Genomic DNA, 18,989 nt, shown 5'->3' with positions numbered 1-18,989 from the left:
TAAGCCGATTTCAACTTTAAAATCTTTGGATAAGGGTAAAATGAATATGTTTCTGAAAAATTAAAAACACAAAATTGAAGATAAACTGTGTGGTCCACGTAAAATGACATATTGTTAATATAATTAAGTAATGCATTGAAATTAAAACTTAACGAATACAGGTGCATTATGCTGGTCTTAATGACTGTGATATCAAACGGGCAACAGGAGTCGTGCCCTTCAAAGAAGGACATGATTTCGTGTTTGGGATGGACTTCAGTGGGAAGACAGAGAGGTAATTTCATACACTATAAATATTTTATTTATCCTTCAATATTATATTTCGTATCAAATGGCATTATGTCAATTATATGTGACGCATTCAAACGGTAGTGCTTTCAAGAACACTACTATAAATGTATCGGATAAATCTTATACTTATCATCTACGAGTATATGACGCAATTTGTTTTATCATGTCTGAGGTTCGATTTTCGAGCTTTAATCTCAAGGATTCATTTAAATTTAATTATTGTAAATCTAAAAATATATTTTTTAAAATTCGGGTTATATCCAAATCTTTTGACAGTGATGCTCGTGTCATGGGAGTCGTCAGCAGTGGAGCAGTAGGTTCGAAGGTTCTCGCGCATCCTGAACTTTTATGGGATGTACCAGCCAAATGGTCTTTAGAAGACGCAGCTACAGTGCCACTGGCTTACTCTATGGCGTTCTACTGTCTAGTAAGTTAACAACATTTACCAAAATAGTATAGGACAGACTAAAGCCGAGAATTAACCAAGAATTGATATTTGGATAAATTTCAATAATAATTTAGACAATGAACAAAAAGCAATGTACGATTATCTCAAAAAGTATTCAGTCTTAATCGCTCTTGGTCCAAACTTCTTTTGCTATTTTCGAAAATTTCCATTATACTTACTTAAAATATTTTGTATAAATTAAATTAGTAAGTAGTAACTCTTTCGTCGTCAATCTGCTCATCATTGTTAAACTAGAATTTTGTGAGATTTTCTATGTTGAAGAGACTTATAAAAATCCATTTAAATACTATATTTTTTTATTTTTTTTCATTTTAAATTTATTAACTGATAAATATTTACAATTATAATGAAACTTATAGAAAATTAAATATAATAAAATAACCTATAAGTAAATATAAAACAACTTATTTACAAAATTTACATATATACAAAAATGAAACAAAAATATAAAAACAAAAACACTACCATAAAAAATTGTCACCATCACTGTCTTTGGGCAAGGTTCCCAAGACGCTGGCAGCATTTCCTCTCTGAATTGCTTTACTAATTCTTTGAGCAAAGTACTATAAATAATTTTATCCAACAGAAAATTAGGACCGAAATCACTCATGGTATGACTGTTTTTATACTGGGAGGTGCAGGTGCCTTAGGCCAAGCAGCAATATCCATTGCATTGGCATATGATTGCAAAGTGTTCACTACAGTTAGTGATAATAATAAAAAGCAGCTGTTGCTAAAACTGTTCCCTCAGTTAGACGGTAAGTACCACGTAGGTATTGTAAATACAATGTATTATTAATATTTAGTGCTTCATTGGGTAGTGTATGATAGCGGAAAAACATTCTAAGACCTTTCGTGTAATAAGTATAACAATGCGTTCCAATAATTTGGTAACTTCTTAGGTAAGCTTCTTAATAAAATGTTTTAATTAGCATTAAGAAGTATTCGATTCTATAAAATCACGATTTTAATAAAAAAAAATTGTTCGTGTCTCTGAGAAAAGCGAAATTAATAAACTATGTATGTTAAGCTAATAGTAAAATGAAGTACTTTAAATAAATATAAATGTGACTTGAAGCTAGCTTATGGAAAATCGATATCAATAAAATTTGATCTAAGGAGGATTCCAAATAGTAAATAAGAGTATTTTTTTTTGTTTGCAGAAAATAACATTGGATATTCCCGAGATGTAACATTCGGAGACGAAATACTTAAGAGGACTAAGGGAGAAGGTTGTGATATAGTTTTAAGCTGCGCTACCGGAGAACTTAAGAACGTAAGAGTAATCTTACATCTTACATAGAATAGAATCTAGAATAGAATATTAAAATCTTTAATACTATTACAATAAGCATAAGAAGAATGAAGAACATTTATTCAGATTAGGAAACATTATTTATGGCTTAGCTTTTAATAGTTCTAATATATAGAACAACATCTATAGATATAAAGAGATACTTATTTACAATAGTTGGTTACAGAGAGTTGAAATGAACTGTGAAAGCAATAAGATAAACTGATATTAAGGTGTCTATAACATTTATTGGATTAATGATGATAATGAATGATAAGTGGTAGGCGAACGTTTTTGCACTATCGTAATTTCCAACAATGTCTTCAACAGATGTCCTTGAACTGCTGTGCCTTCTCTGGTGTCACTATCGATATAGTACAATTACATAGCAAGGAGAAATTCTCTTTCGGCTTGTTTAATCTCACGAAGCAACGTTCCTACATGACTGTTGACTTCTCTTCGATCTTCACTCGCAATTATGTAGATGATATGAAGGTAAGTGTTTTTTATTTTTGGGAATTTCCATTATATGCGTTAGTTCTTTTTTGTTTCTGGGAAGTTGCTTTGTTCTAAAAACATTGTACACTGTGTGTAGTTGTTAGCAAAGAAACAGAAGAGAACATATTTAAAACTTCATTATCATTAATATTTGTCATATACATCATATGCATTCTGATGCTATGATTGTTATTATTATTATATGCTAACTATCGAACAATTTGCTGACTTCATACTTTTTAATATAAGAATGTCCGTCTTGATTCTTCTCAGGATCTATAACTACTTTTAACGAAGTTATGGCATATTCCTTTGTCGGACTATTTTGAAAGCACAACGCATTTTCTGAGAAATTTTTAACTACTTAAATATTACGTATCAAAAACTAGTGTCCCTTAAAATAGAAACGCAGATAATGTAGAGTTTAGCAACTATAGAAAGACCAATTAATGAAAATTGTTATTAAATGATTCTTAATTCTAACAGAAACTCAAAGAGTTAGTAAACGAAGGCATAGCCAAAGGTTATGTGAGACCTCTTACACACGTGACTTACGGAGCAAAAGATGTGGTGACAGCATTTAAATTAATGGAGTCCCCTCGTCGATCTGGAAGAGTCCTTATACGAATGAGTGATTCCATACCAGAAGCAGAATCAAGGTACACTTATTCTTTAATAAATATATATGTTACATTAGTGCCCGAAGCTTCGCCTGCATTTAAAAAAAATACATGACGTACATATAAGTAAAAATGTGCACCTTCATTGGAATGACAGTGGCGCCATCTGTCGAATTGGTCGTACCAACTCAAAAACGGTCGTGGGCTCATGCACAACAACTTTGCTAAAGATCATCACATGATCAAGTGCAGTTCTTACGATTCTATAAAGGACATAGAGACAAGCATTCATTTTTATTTTTTTTTGTTCATTTATTAATAAAATTCCTGTTATGTAAAATTATAAATGTTCAAGAATGTTCTAAAATATTTTCAGATTCATCTGTTCACCAGAACAATGGCAGTTGGTCTTCTGCGATGACGTACTAGGCATTCAGTTTGTCGAAAAACTTATAAGCCACGGAGCCAAGAAGATACATTTGAATTGCTCAGTCGTTTTTGGTCATCTTCAGTTTAAGATGAAGTAAGTATTTACAAAATATTTTGAAGGGTTAGAATAACATTTATTTATTTATTGGACTACCGACATAAGAAGCAGTGTTTACAATCAAAAATTTAAAATAAGCCAAATGGATACGTTTTAACTGTTCTAACAATTTTGGGTAATCGCATCATGCATTATTACAAGTTTACACATTTTTAAAATATTACATTAAAAAATTAAATGTCTAAAGCTAAGAATATTATAATAAGTCGAATTAAATAACATTGTTTATTTGTATGCATATTGCAAGCAAAGATTAAGAGATTAATTGCAATCCAATCCCAATCCCAATCAATCTTTAATAATCAAAGACCTGATAAACGTATGTATATTCTTTGAATACTTACCAATTTTTACCTCATATTTGTCATTATTTTAATCTTTATTTATAAACATAATAAATATTGTAATATTTTCTTCCATTAGTTCTTGGCAGAAAATAGGCGTAGAAATAAGGGTTTCGTCGGAAGATTTCGTTAAAACGAGACGTGTGGAATCAATACTGCAAACTCTTTCATTCCACGGACCTATAGAAGGCATATTCATACTACTTACCAATGTTATAAATGCTGAAACGAATGTTATAAAGTTGGATGAAGTCTCAAGAAAACAGTGCCCATCACTGAAGTAAGTAGTTTTACATATCCTTAAAAGATCTTAAAATGTTATCGACGTAGATTACAGAACTAATGTCATAAAGCATTTTGGCGAAGTAAAACTTCAAAAAATTTTAGTCACAAATTTTGTTAATATGATAATTTTTTAAATTAAATAAAATACATATGTAACTGCTAAAATGAATTCGTGTGAAACTAGAGATCTACTTTATTAAACTAATTGACAGAACATACATAATACTAATTGCCAAAATAACTTCTAGTGGATCGAAGATAATGAAATTTTCTAAAATTACATAAATGATGTAATTGAGCGCTAAATAAGAACACACAACGGACGCTGAATAGAAAATAAAATTTTATTTCCATAACATATTATTACGTTCCCAATGAATCTTCTTCACTTAAATAGTAATTTTCTTCCAGACATTTCGTAATAGCTTCTACTGACCAATCCTTCGGGAATGAAATTTATTCATGCCGCACACTGAACCTATTACCAATTACAGTAATCCACTTGCCTCTATTACAAGTAAGTACATAAAATAAAATTGAATATCATTTAATTTGGAAATACTAACTATAGGTGCTTATGAACTAGCTGACAGTGTAATTAAAGTAAAATATGTAATTATATAATTATTCTTATCACATTTTACTTACATTTAAATGAACGTTTAACTTCTCCAATATGACAATATATTTATAACATGAACAAATGTTGAACTACATAATATTTTGATGCTATTAATTATTATATAATTCAATACGCAAGCTGACTCAATCAATAAATTTGAAGACTATTACTTTATAAAATTAAAAATTATACAGCATCATTTCCATTTGTTACTTTTCTTAATTAAGGATATTTTACACTTAGTACTTATTTACAGACAACTACAAATGATACTTCTACAATAACAAGACGTGGAGCTGTCGATACCATGGCTAAAGTTCTTGCATCTCCATCAGAAAACGTGTTCGTGTTCCCTAAAACTAACAAAACAACATCATTGCTCAAAGAACTAGCGTCTATTGCAGGTATAGTATTAAGAACGGATGATATTAAAAATGTTAACGAATTTCATACGGTCAGTTCCATTAGTAGATGAGCAGATCAAAATTCTAAATATACTTATACACCTAAGGGTTCATAACTAACTGAACTCCCCTAAAATTATATTTAAATGAACACTAAGCGCCTGGCCGGTGCTGCGGACGTATTTAAAACAAATAATTTTGTTTTAATCGCACGTTACGCGAACAATTTATCAGTGACTTGCTCTTGTATATTGCTAGCCGCCGTATATTCAAAAAAAAATATCGGGATAATCCCTGTATTCATAATAAAGAGTGTGAAATTCTCAAGTTCTCTTCTTTTTTGGTTAAGTGGGTGCGCCCCTATTCTTGACTGAATAATGTCTAGAGCTAAGAACGCACTCGTTTCAAGGCAAAGACGACATTTTTTTTAATTTAATAAGTCCTAAATACGTCCACGCGCCGCTCGCCGCACCGCCCGTAGCTGCGGCCGGAACTTAACGCGTCGAAAGTAGCTGAACACCGTATGTGCAAAATTGCTAACGTTACTAATATGATATGTCACTGTTCAGCTACTTTTGACACTGTAGTTTTCATCTACTTTTAAAACTTTACGACGTTCATCTAATTATGGCACGTTGTGTTATGAAGTCTTCATATCTGTTCATCTACTTTTGGAGCTGACTGTACATACCTTAAGTAACATTCTTAAGTATCAATGATATCATTAAAATGTGACAATCTTCAATCGAAGTATGATTGGATTCATGGTAACTATTTATATGGAACTAGAACACAGATATGATTGTTTTCTATTAAATCTCAATCTTCATTTGCTTCTAGAAAATTGACCGTAATTACGACATCTATACCATCTAGATTCTAGATCGTCATAATATATACATCTATACATATAAATAAAATTGGAGTGTCTGTTTTTAATATTGAAATAACCGCTTTTTACTACATGCATATGAATATACATACGTTACATACACCAAAATAACATTTTTTACAATTTTGTCTGTCTGTTTGTTCTGACTAATCTCTGAAATGACTGGACCGATTTTGACGGGACTTTTACTGGCAGGTAGCTGATGTAATAAGGAGTAACTTAGGCTACTTATATTTTATGTAAATTATATTGTTAGATTTATTTTTAACGCGAATGAAACCGCGGGGCACTGCTAGTCATTCTATTATATTAATTTATTTCTAGGTGTACAAATACCCGCAAATCCCGCAGATATCGCTTGTCTGGAAGACTTAGGATTCCCGGAAACCAAATCACAAGCAATCAAAGCGTATCTAAGAGACGTTTATAATACATATTTCGAGGAAAATATAATTCCTACATTAACCGTTGCACAGTAAGTAATCTTATCAAATGCAAGCTCAATAAGATAAAAACTTCGTAACAGATTCGTTTTACAGAGCAACCCTCTAGAAGGCAGCAGAACAAATCAATAATATATGTTTTTTTTTTTATTTTTTTTGTTTTTATAATATAGGAGTAGCAGACGAGCATGCAGTCCACCTGATGGTAAGTGGCTACTGCCGCCCATGGACATCTGTAATCAACCTCAGATAGGATTAAATATTCCTACCTGAGGTCGACCACAGATGCGCCGCTACCCTTGAGGACTAACTTAGTCCTCAAGGATAGCGGCGGACTACACTTGAGGACCAGCTTAGACTCAAGGGAAACGCCTCGGAAAAGTCTGTCTCCCTTACCACACCCTTCAAACCGGAACACAGCAGCACCTAACACTGCTGTTATTAGGTGAAATAGGTGTGGCGGTGGTGCCGCCGGAGTCGAACCACAGGGTTCTACCACCTTCAAAATGTATATAACCTATATTACAACCAATTTAGTCACACCGTTTGATTTGAAATTTATAATTTTACCAGAATTCGGGAAATAGAAAAGAGCTCTTCATGGTCAGGCTTCGAGGATCTGAAAGGACTAGAAATCTTCTACTCTTACATCGATCCTGATGAAGTCATCGCGAGCACTTCCACTGTATTAATGAAGAGTCGCGCTAAATACGCGGTAAGTGGCTAAGCTGCTTGACATAAGCCCATTATTAATAATCAATCTATCAAAATGACTGTCAATGATAGAAATGCGAATTTCTAATAGGTAAAAAATATTCTACGTAATTAGAATTGTCAATTATTACGATGATGATGATTTTGTCAAATCTTTTGTTTTAATAATTCACGTTTCTATCTTTAATAGGAAACCCATTGAATAGATTTTCAATCTACATATATCTTTGTAAAACATTACAAAGGTAGTTAATAACGGGCGATATGAAACATCACAATAAAAAGTTCCAGGTTTGATCCTGCATGAAAAAGATATCTAAATCAATTTAATTTTAGCTTTTGTCAATTTGTTTGTTCAATGTTTTAAATATAATAACGTGTCTTTGGGGCCTTAAACATAGATACTCAATAATCAGCTAAGTCGAAATGATTTAAGGAACATTTCAATTTGGATGCAATGAATTCAGGATACTTGCGACAATCAAGAACATACCATCTTCCAACACAATGACATGATCAATACCATCATACAATTTGATGATCAAGTATGTTTTATGTTTTAGCGAGACGACGAATTTGAAGTAGACAAGCCATCACTGTGCGTGATCCCAGGATTGGAAGGTCATCACAACCGTTTTAATTTGTTGTGCGAACGACTGAAGATCCCGACGTTTGCACTTCAATCAGGATACCAGTATCCAGGAGAAACTATCCAAGATATGGCTCAAAGATATGCTCGGGTATATTTTGTACACTTTTCTTTAAAAAAAAATAACAAATTACACTTTCTTTAACTGTAGGTACAGCCTTCGATAACTGTTCTCAAATGTGAATTATTATTATATTTTTCAAATTTCATCTATGGTATCAATTTTCCATAAAAAATGTAATATGGCTGCAAAACCTTAACAATATAAATAATCATCATTATAATTTTAAAGGAGAGAAAACCCATTGCTTAGTTTAAATATGTTTAAAAAACTCTTAAACACTAAACATATATTTTATTTACAGACTCTTAAGAACAAAATGAAGATCAAAGACAATTTCTATCTACTGGGTTATGAGACTGGAAGCCTGTTGGCTTTAGAAACTGCTAAAATTTTGGAACAAGACGGTAAGACCTTAAAAATTCAGCGTTTACCAATTAAAACTCAAAATAACAATATTAATAAGATATTGGAGAGTACGATTATGATACTATATGATTTATGATACTCTACAAACACTGAGGATATGTCAAAAACCATACATTTGCCTTTAGTTATCATAACTTAAGATACATTATCTGAAAATTTTAACGACTTTAACTATAATAGTAAAAACAACCCTCAAGCATAAGAGTTTTGTAAAAGATAAAATAAAAGCCAATCTTGTAAAGAAAATTCATATAAAATGTATTGGTTAAATTTCTCCTCACTATGTACATATTTCCAGGACGAGAAGGAACAATTTTCTGCGTTGGCGAAACTCCACAGGAACTAAAAGATACTATTGAAGATATGATCAGGTCCTTCAATAAAGATGGTATGAAATTAGAAGACGCTGTCGCCAAACATATGGTCAATTTGGTAAAGGAAGATGATAAAGCGTTCAGCAAAATAGAAACTGAAGTATATGAAGCGCGTGATTGGGAAGAAAAGGTAGACATTTGCGTAGAAGAAATCGTAGGTCATAATGGACACACATCTCAATTCATTCGGGCTCTATTAAACGCAGCTCTTGGAAGAATTGAACAGTTCAGGGTATATGAAAGTGAACCTTTTGAATTGAGATCCAAAATCGTGCTGTTGCACTCTGCGTCAACGTTTGAGCCAATCACAATGCAACGTTATTCGAAACAGCCAATCGTGGTACACGATTTGGATACTCTGTTGGGACAAGTAGCGCAAGATCTTCGTTGTGCTACCATCATCAACCAACATCTTGGCTCAGAAGTACTGGATCTCTTCGAGAATAACAATCTTTGTGAAACCTATCTTCTAAATGGAAGAAGTTTCCTGTTCGTTCAATGCCCTGAATAAGTTAATTGATACAATTCGTGTATTGACTTTTGTTAAGAATTTTGATTTTTTGATTATAATTTCGATTTCTGCATATTTCTGGGTACAAATTAATGGGATAGGGATTGATCCTAATAAATATATGGTATAAAATAAATGTCTCTTTTTTCATTACCATGCAATGTTCTGTAATAAGATATTTTAGATTTTTTGTCTTTCTGTATTTAAGTATATTACATTTATATTTATACGAATGTTGTTACACATTAGGACTTTTATGTTAACTTCAATAATATATTATTTCAACTTCAAAATATATTATACATTATGAAGTAAACATTCAAGTTACATTAGACATACCTTTAACAATTACAACAGAAAATCTTTTATGATTTTTTAAAATAATAATCTAATTCTCTGTTAAAATAGTAGCCTAAATTACACTACTACACTACACTACGGTGCTGCTGAATCTCGCTATCGAAGTTTTATAAACATCTTGAATATATACAAGCTCCGAACGGCGACTGTCGGAGCACGGCCGCTCCCCGGGCATGATCACCTAACCCGGCGGGAGATCTCCCTTTGCCAAAGTGGGATTGAAAGTAAAAAAGTAATATAGACATGCCGCTTTTTACCGAACTTGGCCGACACACTACCATGTTTAAATCATCATCGTAAATATAAATATGTACATAGTTTCGAACGAACATAAATAGTATTTATTCTATTGTTACCGGCTCTATTTCTTTTTAATGCAAAGTAAAAAGTAGTAAAGTATAAAATATGTTATCTTCACAAATAAAGTCAAGTAGGTATTGGAATTACTAAATAAAAAATAATTTATTATAAAAGAGTGAATAATCTACAATCATAGTAATATTAGCACCGTTTAATTATGATAGATATTTTTTTAATTATATAGCAGACGAGCATCCAGTCCACCTGATGGTAAGTGGCTACTGCCGCGCATGGACAGCTATAATCAACCCCAGATAGAATTAGATATTCCTACCTGAGGTTGGCCACAGATTCGCCGCTACACCTGAGGACTAAGCTGGAACGCTTTAGAAAAGTATGTCTCCCTTACCACACCCTTCAAACCAGAACACAACAGCGATAAGTGCTGCTGTGTTCTGGTTCTGGTTTGAAACTTTATAGGAATAATTTAGGAATTATAATATAAGAATGTAAAATGTAATCCAGACACAATTTTCGATCAATATTTATACCTATACTAAACCTGAATCAAATTTTCCGTAAATACAAAAGGTCTTCTTGAACAAAGTAATAATGCAGTCAATAAGTAAAGGTCAGAGAATAGAACGAGCTGAAAACAGCTCATTTGCACACAATGTCCTAATGTTCGGAGTAGTAAGGTTCAGGGAGAAAATATGTAGATTTGTGAAGTGTCTAGAGTGTTAGAAAACCACGGAAGACGGGCCCGTTAGCTACCATCGCTAGAGCTGTTAGGAATTTACGAGTATAAACTGCACAATTTTTAATCTGTTACTTTCTACTTGTCAACTGTCTGATATTGTTGAAAACCATAGATATATTAACGTCAGTAGGATAATATATCTATGTTGAAAACGTATTTCCATTAATAGAAATAAAATCTTTATATATATTAGTAATCGAGTGTTATTTTGGCCCTAACCCATCACAACCCTTATAATTGTTTACTCACCAAAGATAGAAATTTGATGATTTCGGTTATTAAAATTGGTAAATGTCGAAATTTTGTAATGATTTTTCAAAATTTTCGTAAGAAAAAATTTTCAATATTTTCGAATGAAATCAAACATATACTGCTATCGGCCGCTCAAAAAGAAAATTAGGTCATCGAGTGATAGTGATTTAACGACAGCTTGTCTATAATCAACCCATTACTGTCCCACTGTTGGGCACGGGTCTCCTCTAAGGATGAGAAGGATTAGGCCATGGTCCACCGCGCTGCCCAAGTGCAAATTGGTAGACAGCTTAATAGCTTCAAAATTAAGTTGTAAATTAACATTTATATCTATTATAAATTTATTATTGTTTTCATCTCAGTGCCACGCAGAGTTCGGTTCAAAAAAAATATAAAAATTATTTAAAAAATTAAACCAAGTATAACGTTCAATATCATGAAGCTAACAGTAGCATTACCATGAGTTGGCATAGAAACGCCACTATAGAAATGGTAAATAGAAAACTATTGTCATTTTGCTAGTGAATAACATAACTACTATCGTTACGGTATTTCTTGACAACGTCTGTCAAATTAATGACTCATGGGACCGAATTTGTATGGCAATAGATCATAATGACATTCGCTAGCGATTTGATTTCGATAGGTTTTTTACGTATCGAGTTACGTCACTACGGATTTTAGTTCTACGAGTAACCACCAGAGGCGCTGTACAATTTTTCATACATTTATTTTACGCAGTCGCTAGCGAGTAATACTTTTGTAAACTCATGGTAGTCCTACAGCTTATCAGAGTTTGTTCGTTCGTTCGTTCATAGAATTTATTTATGTTGCGGGAACAATCGAATTTAGTCGTTCTCAATTCGTCCCAAACATACTTTTTGTCATTTTATATTTACTTTCATACTGTATACTTTATTATAATAATATGCCAAAGACACATTTTAAAGAACTTTTCTACTATAAGGCGAATTCCATAAAGACCCTTTTTACTCGATTTCCAAGGAAGAGTTATGTTTTTACTGTGATTTTAATATGATGATGAATTAGCCTAACCAAGAAAAACAAAAAAAAATCGCCAAATTATATTTTTATCTTTTGACATAATCTCCACCAAGGTCTATGCATTTCTTCCTTTTGCTTTCCAATGCTTCTATGCCGGTTTTAAAAAAGATTCTTCGAGACCTTCAAAGTAGTGATTTACTGCGGCTTCGACCTTTTCATTTGAAGGGGTCGAGTTGTGTTTGGCAGAAAAACCAATTTGGCAGTAGATCATGATGCTGATAGATAAGTAAGGATTACATTGCACACAGTCTTGAAACCTTTTTAGGTTACTTTTATATGTGGCTTTTCAATTTAATTTAATTGTAACATATTTCTAGAAATACCGAAAGAAAATGTTATGCAGTTTACCAAATAGAACTTATACTAACAGATAACTTACATTTTAAATTGATGAATCTAAAGGTGTATAATTTTGCACAAGAATTAAGTCTAGAAATATTAAAATAGATGATAAGTAAATGCTTGTATTATCATAAAATTAAAACATACGATTGAAGAGCAGAAAGAATATATTATAAGATTAAAAAAAAGGTATTTGGGTTCTTGAATACCGAAAACATTTCCACATACCTATACCGAAATTAATTGTAACAAAAATATACTGGAAAGTCTGAAAATATTTAAACAATCGCTTAATTATTCCCAACGAATACTGATACCGTTAAGCGATTACTATAAACAATAGAATTTAAATGGACATATCTTTACCTAATACAACACGCTGTATTTTTTCTTGCCGTTATTAAAACCATTGCGCGTCACCCGCGTAGCCCAAACGCGGAGTGGTCATCAGCCGGTGTCCACGTACTCCTGAGCCAGTTAAGAATTGACTTGTGTCATAGAACGTTGCACTGGTAAGACATTGATTGACTAATCGTGTAAAAGCTAGGATATTTGTGTTATTTCAACAGTAAAACACCTGACGTTGAGTCCATCATCTAATAGACCGCTTAACTTAATAAAACACGCTGTATTTTTTTCTTGTCGTTGTTAAAACCATTGCGCGTCACCCGCGTAGCCCAAACGCAGAGTGGTCATCAGCCGTTGTCCACGTACTCCTGAGCCAGTTAAGAATTGACTTTTGTCATACAACGTTGCAAAGGTGAGAACTTGTTTAATAATGGTGAACATGTAGCGGCAGTGTAAGTAGCAAACTATCGAATGTATTACTAAGGAAGACGTCCTTCTCTAGAGTACTAAAAATGTGATAAGTTTGTTGCAAATATGTTGTTCCTTTTTTCAATTATGTTAAAGTACAGTTATTTTAGATGCCATATAGTTCTAGATACAGTTAGTGATCAATGAACTATTCAAATTCAACATAAGGTCACCCGTTAGGAGGCATTATGATCAACTATCACTTATGTTTCATATTCATTCACCTGTATTTCTTTATTTTGTTTTTTTTTTTAGTCTCTTCTTCTAAAATAGATTCGGTGCATAGTCATAAATATAAGTATTTATTAATTTCACATTCATAAAAAAAAATCACTTCCTATAACGGTGAAGGAAACATGACGAGGAAACGAAATTTTTGTGAAGTCTAATTCTCAATTGACTAGCGCGGTCCACCGCGTACTCCAGTATTGCCTAATCCTTCTCAATCTGTCTTATCATTCTGAGAGGAGACTCCTGTCCAGCAGAGGGACTATAATGAGTTGATAACAACATTATACAATAACAATATAAGGGCCACTCTTTAAGTGGTATGTTATAAAAAGCATTTCGACCCTTTCATATTTATAACAATTTATAAATGTAACATGTATGTGTTATTTGAAGTATCAGTAAAAATGGCACCAAGTTACTATAAAAATAACTAAAAATAAGTTATGTAACTTTTTTACTTTACTTTTGAGGGTTCGAAATTTATACTTTTGTGTCGCTTTATAACTTTTAAGGAGTTTTTTCGACTTACAGTGCATTCTGTTCACAACGGTGTCTATATAGCAAATATCACACATGTTTGGAGACATATAGACGCCATCTATATCACACATGTTTGGAGACATATAGACGACATATAGTACAGCCATCACAGCTACCAAGTCCATATAAAATGTTACAATACGTGCCTCGTAGATTTAATCGAGGGCTATTCAACAAGCAGTTGTTCAATTTATTATTTGTTTTGTAATAATTATGAGTCTTTACATTTTGTTTCTTCACTAAATCTAAATATCACTAAGTATAGTGATATTCTAAACATCGGATTTATTAAAACATCATAAGAATGCGATTACAACTTCGTCACAAATATTCCCGACAAGTCTATTAAATTTTACAATCTTGCACTATTCCTCTAATGTAAAATTACGTAGACTAACAGACATACAATAATACTAGCAAAATAATAATATTCTGCTCGATCTAATTCTCAAAAATGAAGAAGACAAGTCCGTTGCTTGTGTATTAATTTACTGCTGTTGTTGTCACTTTCTTTACTTTTCGGTACTTTCTTTAGTTACCCCAAGTCGCCGAAGGTTTTAAGTCTGGTTCACTAGACTCTCAAAATTAGGCTACATAACAGCATTTTATTTATACATCCAATACTACAAAAAAACAGTGAAAAGCCTAGTGTTCAAAAGCCTCGGCTTCTTGATCATGGGGTCCTATTTTCAAATCCCAGGCACGCACCTCTGATTTTTCAAACTTATGTGCGTATTAGAAATTAATTATCACTATAAAACGGTGAAGGAAAACATCGCGAGGAAACCTGCATACCTGAGAAATTAAAAAAAAAGAAAAGTTTTACAAAGGTATGTGAAGTCTAGCAATACGCACTTGGCCAGCGCGGTGGACGATGGCGTAATCGTTCTCATTCTGAGGAGACTCGTGACCAGCGATGGGACAGCAATGGGTTGATTATGATGATGAACCAATACCAAAATAGAACACAAATGATAAATACAGTTACAATTTTCGAAAAGAGAAAATACAGTAATAATTATGGGGCCCGTTTTAAACTAATTAAATACAGTGTCGTGATGTCAATGGTACATATTAATGAGCTTTTGTATTCAAAGTGAGCGCACATGTAATTGAAAAGGAAATGGTATGGTATTTATTCAAATACCTACTATAAATATATTCAAGGAATTATATATGACACGACTATCTTAGTTCTGTGATTGGTTTCTAATAGAATCCTTGTATATGAAGTGAGTATATGTTTTTTTTATAATATAGGAGTAGGAGACGAGCATGCAGTCCATCTGATGGTAAGTGGCTACTGCCGCCCATGGACATCTGTAATCAACCCCAGATAGGATTAGATATTCCTACCTGAGGTCGGCCACAGATGCGCCGCTACCCCTGAGGACTACACTGGAACGCCTCGGAAAAGTATGTCTCCCTTACCACACCCTTCAAAACGGAACACAGCAGCGCCTAACACTGCTGTTATGAGGCAGAAATAGGTGTGACGGTGGTGCCACCGGAGTCGAACCACAAAAGGTTCTACCACCTTCAAAATTGACCACCTTGTAATAGGGTGGCCGTAATTACCATCAGGCAAAGGAAAGTAGCATACTGGTATACAGTCCACCTGATGGTCACTTACCATCATCGTCACTGCCACCCATCGAACCGTTGAATAGTGTCATCCGCATCCACCCACTACAGTCTCACTGCTAGCCAGGGTGCTCAAAGTTAGAGAGGTTTAGTCCATAGTCCACGACGCTATCCAAGTGCATATTGGCATACTGCACCCTTTGACAACTATTTTTCAAAACTTTCAAGCCTTTACTCAAAATATTTTCTTTCGCCCTATAAACTAGTGATAATTAATTTTGTTATACGTTCATAACTTTAAAAAATGCGATGCGCATGCCTGAGGTTTGAACCTAGGAAACCCCGATAGATAGACCGAGATATCAAAGCTTAATACGTCTTTATATATTACATACGAGTAAGATAACAATTGATTTCAACAAAAAATGTATATAAAAACAATATTTCAATGAAAATTAACTCGGTAACAAATTTATAGAACAACATACACGGAAACAGTAATGTTTAGTTAAATGATCGGGAATTCATTAGCATTTATAAATAAAATCAATTCCCAAAGTTAGTTTTAAAATTAATGATCGAATATTTAGGAATTCCACTAGGAAGGAGGTAAATTGTATTATTCGTACGTTAATTACTTTATTTATTACAATCGTTTTACATCAGTATTCGCTACTTATGTACCTATTAGTTTATAGCAGAATAATAATTAAATAGGTTTTTTTATAATATAGGAGTAACAGACGAGCATGCAGTCCACCTGATGGTAAGTGGCTACTGCCGCCCATGGACATCTGTAATCAATCCCAGATAGGATTAAGTATTCCTACCTGAGGACTAAGCTGGAACGCCTCGGAAAAGTCTGTCTTCCTTACCACACCCTTCAAACCGGAACACAGCAGCTCCTAACACTGCTGTTATTAGGTAGAAATAGGTGTGGCGGTGGTGCCACTAGTGTCGAACCACAAAGGGTTCTACCACCAATTATATGTGTATAAATGAGAAATATATGGAATACTTTTTTATGAACTTGACTGACACGCTACCGCGTGCCTAGATAATTAAAAAAATCTATTGCTCCAAATTGGATTATTGTCAAATTTCTATCTCTGGAACATAAAAAAAATCATGTCTATTAATAGGTAATTATTATTCATAAAGATGTACCATTATCATCATTAATCACTTAATTATCACTTGCTTAAACGGTGAAGGAACACATCGTGAGGAAACCTGCATACCTGAAAGATTTATAAAAAAAAATCTCAAAGGTTGGTGATGTCTACCAAAACGCACTTGGTCATCGCGGTGTACTATAGCCTAATCCTTCTAATTGCAAGGAGACCCGTGCCCAGCAGTGGGACGTTAAAGTGTTGATGATGATGATCTCACTACGGGACATGGGTTTCGTCTCAAAATAAAACGGATCAAGCGATTTGCACTGAGCTGGCTATAAAGCATTGGTAGACTTCATACTGTTGAAAACATTTTTAAAAGATATTTTAAATATGCAAGTTTCCTTGCGATGATTTCCCTTACCTACACCAAGTGATCATAATTTCTAAAAGGCGTATACCTTAATAGGTTCGTATTTGGGATTTGAATCTGGGACCCGTCAACCTTACCAAATTCCCGGACACGTACACAAAACCTGTTATAATTGAATAATAATAAATAAATTGTATGAATACGTAAATGAAGTTATTGAATTTCAAATACCACTGAACTCAGTAACCTTTTACAGGCTTGCATAAATTGTTGCATTTACATTTTAATTAAATTTCACTGTAAATATTACCCAAGTTACTATATAGAATTCAGTCGACAGAAAAGAATAGACTTTACGATAAAGTGTGCCAGTCCAGAAATAACTTACTTGTTATCTATTAACGTGGTAGAACCCTTTGTGGTTCGGCTCCGGTGGCACCACCTCCACACATATTTCTGCCTAATAACAGCAGTGTTAAGCGCTGCTGTGTTCTGGTTTGAAGTATGTCGTACGGGAGACATCCTTTTCCGAAGCGTTCCAGCTTAGTCCTCATGGATAGCGGCGCATCTGTGGCCGACCTCAAGTAGGAATATTTAACTCTATCTGGGGTTGATTACAGATCTCCATGGGCGGCAGTAGCCACTTTACATCAGGTGGACTGCATACTCGTTTGCTGTCTCACTTACTGCATACTTCAAAAAGGAACACAGCAGCACTTAACACTGATGTTATTAAGAAATATGCATATTAGGCTAATTTTAGATCCGAACAAGTTATAAAACTAACTTATAAGAATTAATTGGCTTTCTAGTTTTATATCAAAATTTCGCTTTTTCAGATGGCTCCAACAGTGGTTTCCGAGGATAGGCTGACGTCGGGACACCGGCTCTCCCACCCACCCCCTGGCGACGAGGTGCTCATCACCGGTGTCTCCGGCTACTTCCCTGATTCTGACTCCGTCATCCATCTTCAGGAGAACCTCTTTAATAAAGTAAGAAATATTTCTTTGGTTTTTGGATATATCTTTTTATGTAGCAAATGTTTACGATAGATTTAGGAAATGACGCTTTGGTACGAGTAAGTGTCTCCTGCTTTTGGACATCTGTAATCCAAGATAAAATTGGAGCCCTACCTGAGGTCGGCTTCAGATGCGTTGCATCCTCTGAAGACTAAAGAATGCTTTGGAAAACGTCTCCTTACCACACCCTTCTAACCAGCGCCTAAAATTTATTTTATTAAGAAGAAACAGCTGTGGTGGCGGTACCTCCAGAGTGGAGCTACAAAGTTCTACCAGCTTAAATAGATAAAAAAGAAGTCTGCAGGGGTAGCAACTCATCTGTAGCCGACCTTAAGTAGCGACTTAGTTGGAATTTCTCTGATAAATACGAGTATGTATCCTTTATCAAACCTGCTAACTCTGCTGCCTTTCTCCAGGTCGACCTGATCTCCGGCGATGGACGACGATGGAAGCTCGCTCACCCCGAGATCCCACAGCGGACTGGCAAGATCAACAACGTCAACAAGTTTGATGCTTCCTTCTTCGGGGTCCACTTCAAGCAAGCCCACACCATGGATCCCATGTGCAGGATTCTTCTGGAGAAGGCCTATGAAGCTGTGATTGATGCTGGTAAGATGATCAGAACAACATTTTATTACCAAGGTTAAAGGGTAATTTTTGCCTTATGTCAGCAAAGAGAAGTTCTTCTGTATATTGATTTGAAGGGTGAAGAGGATGAACTAATTCAGTTTTATGGTGGAAGAGTATGATATATATAAACCGCCCATCTTATGCCTTAAGAGTGC

The 18,989-nt window shown here is 33.9% G+C and overlaps 3 protein-coding genes across 3 annotated transcripts in view; all 3 read left to right on the top strand.

Annotated features, from left to right (window-relative positions):
- The window catches only part of LOC140746456 (fatty acid synthase-like), a 34,323-nt gene extending 24,876 nt beyond the window's left edge, over window positions 1–9,447 (top strand). Inside the window, exons 23-36 of the mRNA XM_073078608.1 lie at window positions 162–274; window positions 568–718; window positions 1,347–1,518; window positions 1,924–2,036; window positions 2,385–2,549; window positions 3,039–3,211; window positions 3,549–3,695; window positions 4,760–4,865; window positions 5,227–5,374; window positions 6,618–6,741; window positions 7,283–7,424; window positions 7,987–8,163; window positions 8,438–8,540; window positions 8,861–9,447. Coding sequence (XP_072934709.1) covers window positions 162–274; window positions 568–718; window positions 1,347–1,518; window positions 1,924–2,036; window positions 2,385–2,549; window positions 3,039–3,211; window positions 3,549–3,695; window positions 4,760–4,865; window positions 5,227–5,374; window positions 6,618–6,741; window positions 7,283–7,424; window positions 7,987–8,163; window positions 8,438–8,540; window positions 8,861–9,447 — 2,421 coding nt within the window. The remainder of the gene's footprint in view (window positions 1–161; window positions 275–567; window positions 719–1,346; window positions 1,519–1,923; window positions 2,037–2,384; window positions 2,550–3,038; window positions 3,212–3,548; window positions 3,696–4,759; window positions 4,866–5,226; window positions 5,375–6,617; window positions 6,742–7,282; window positions 7,425–7,986; window positions 8,164–8,437; window positions 8,541–8,860) is intronic.
- On the top strand, window positions 234–9,574 carry LOC140746457 (uncharacterized). The gene is made up of 14 exons (XM_073078609.1): window positions 234–274; window positions 568–718; window positions 1,347–1,518; window positions 1,924–2,036; window positions 2,385–2,549; window positions 3,039–3,211; window positions 3,549–3,695; window positions 4,760–4,865; window positions 5,227–5,374; window positions 6,618–6,741; window positions 7,283–7,424; window positions 7,987–8,163; window positions 8,438–8,540; window positions 8,861–9,574. The coding sequence occupies exons 1-14, from the start codon at window positions 249–251 to the stop codon at window positions 9,445–9,447; spliced, it is 2,334 nt and encodes a 777-aa protein (XP_072934710.1). The 5' UTR covers window positions 234–248; the 3' UTR covers window positions 9,448–9,574.
- Window positions 9,575–13,150: 3,576 nt separating this feature from the next.
- Window positions 13,151–18,989, top strand: part of FASN3 (Fatty acid synthase 3) — a 43,949-nt gene continuing 38,110 nt past the window's right edge. The window contains exons 1-3 of the mRNA XM_073078120.1: window positions 13,151–13,286; window positions 18,025–18,177; window positions 18,621–18,813. Of these exons, the coding sequence (XP_072934221.1) occupies window positions 18,025–18,177; window positions 18,621–18,813 (346 nt within the window). The 5' untranslated portion in view covers window positions 13,151–13,286. The remainder of the gene's footprint in view (window positions 13,287–18,024; window positions 18,178–18,620; window positions 18,814–18,989) is intronic.

The sequence above is a fragment of the Epargyreus clarus genome, unplaced genomic scaffold (genome assembly GCF_041222505.1).
Source record: "Epargyreus clarus isolate Ecla_fem2 unplaced genomic scaffold, WU_Ecla_fem_2.2 ptg000012l, whole genome shotgun sequence".
Lineage (NCBI taxonomy): Eukaryota > Metazoa > Arthropoda > Insecta > Lepidoptera > Hesperiidae > Epargyreus > Epargyreus clarus.
This window is presented reverse-complemented; position numbering and strand designations above follow the sequence as displayed.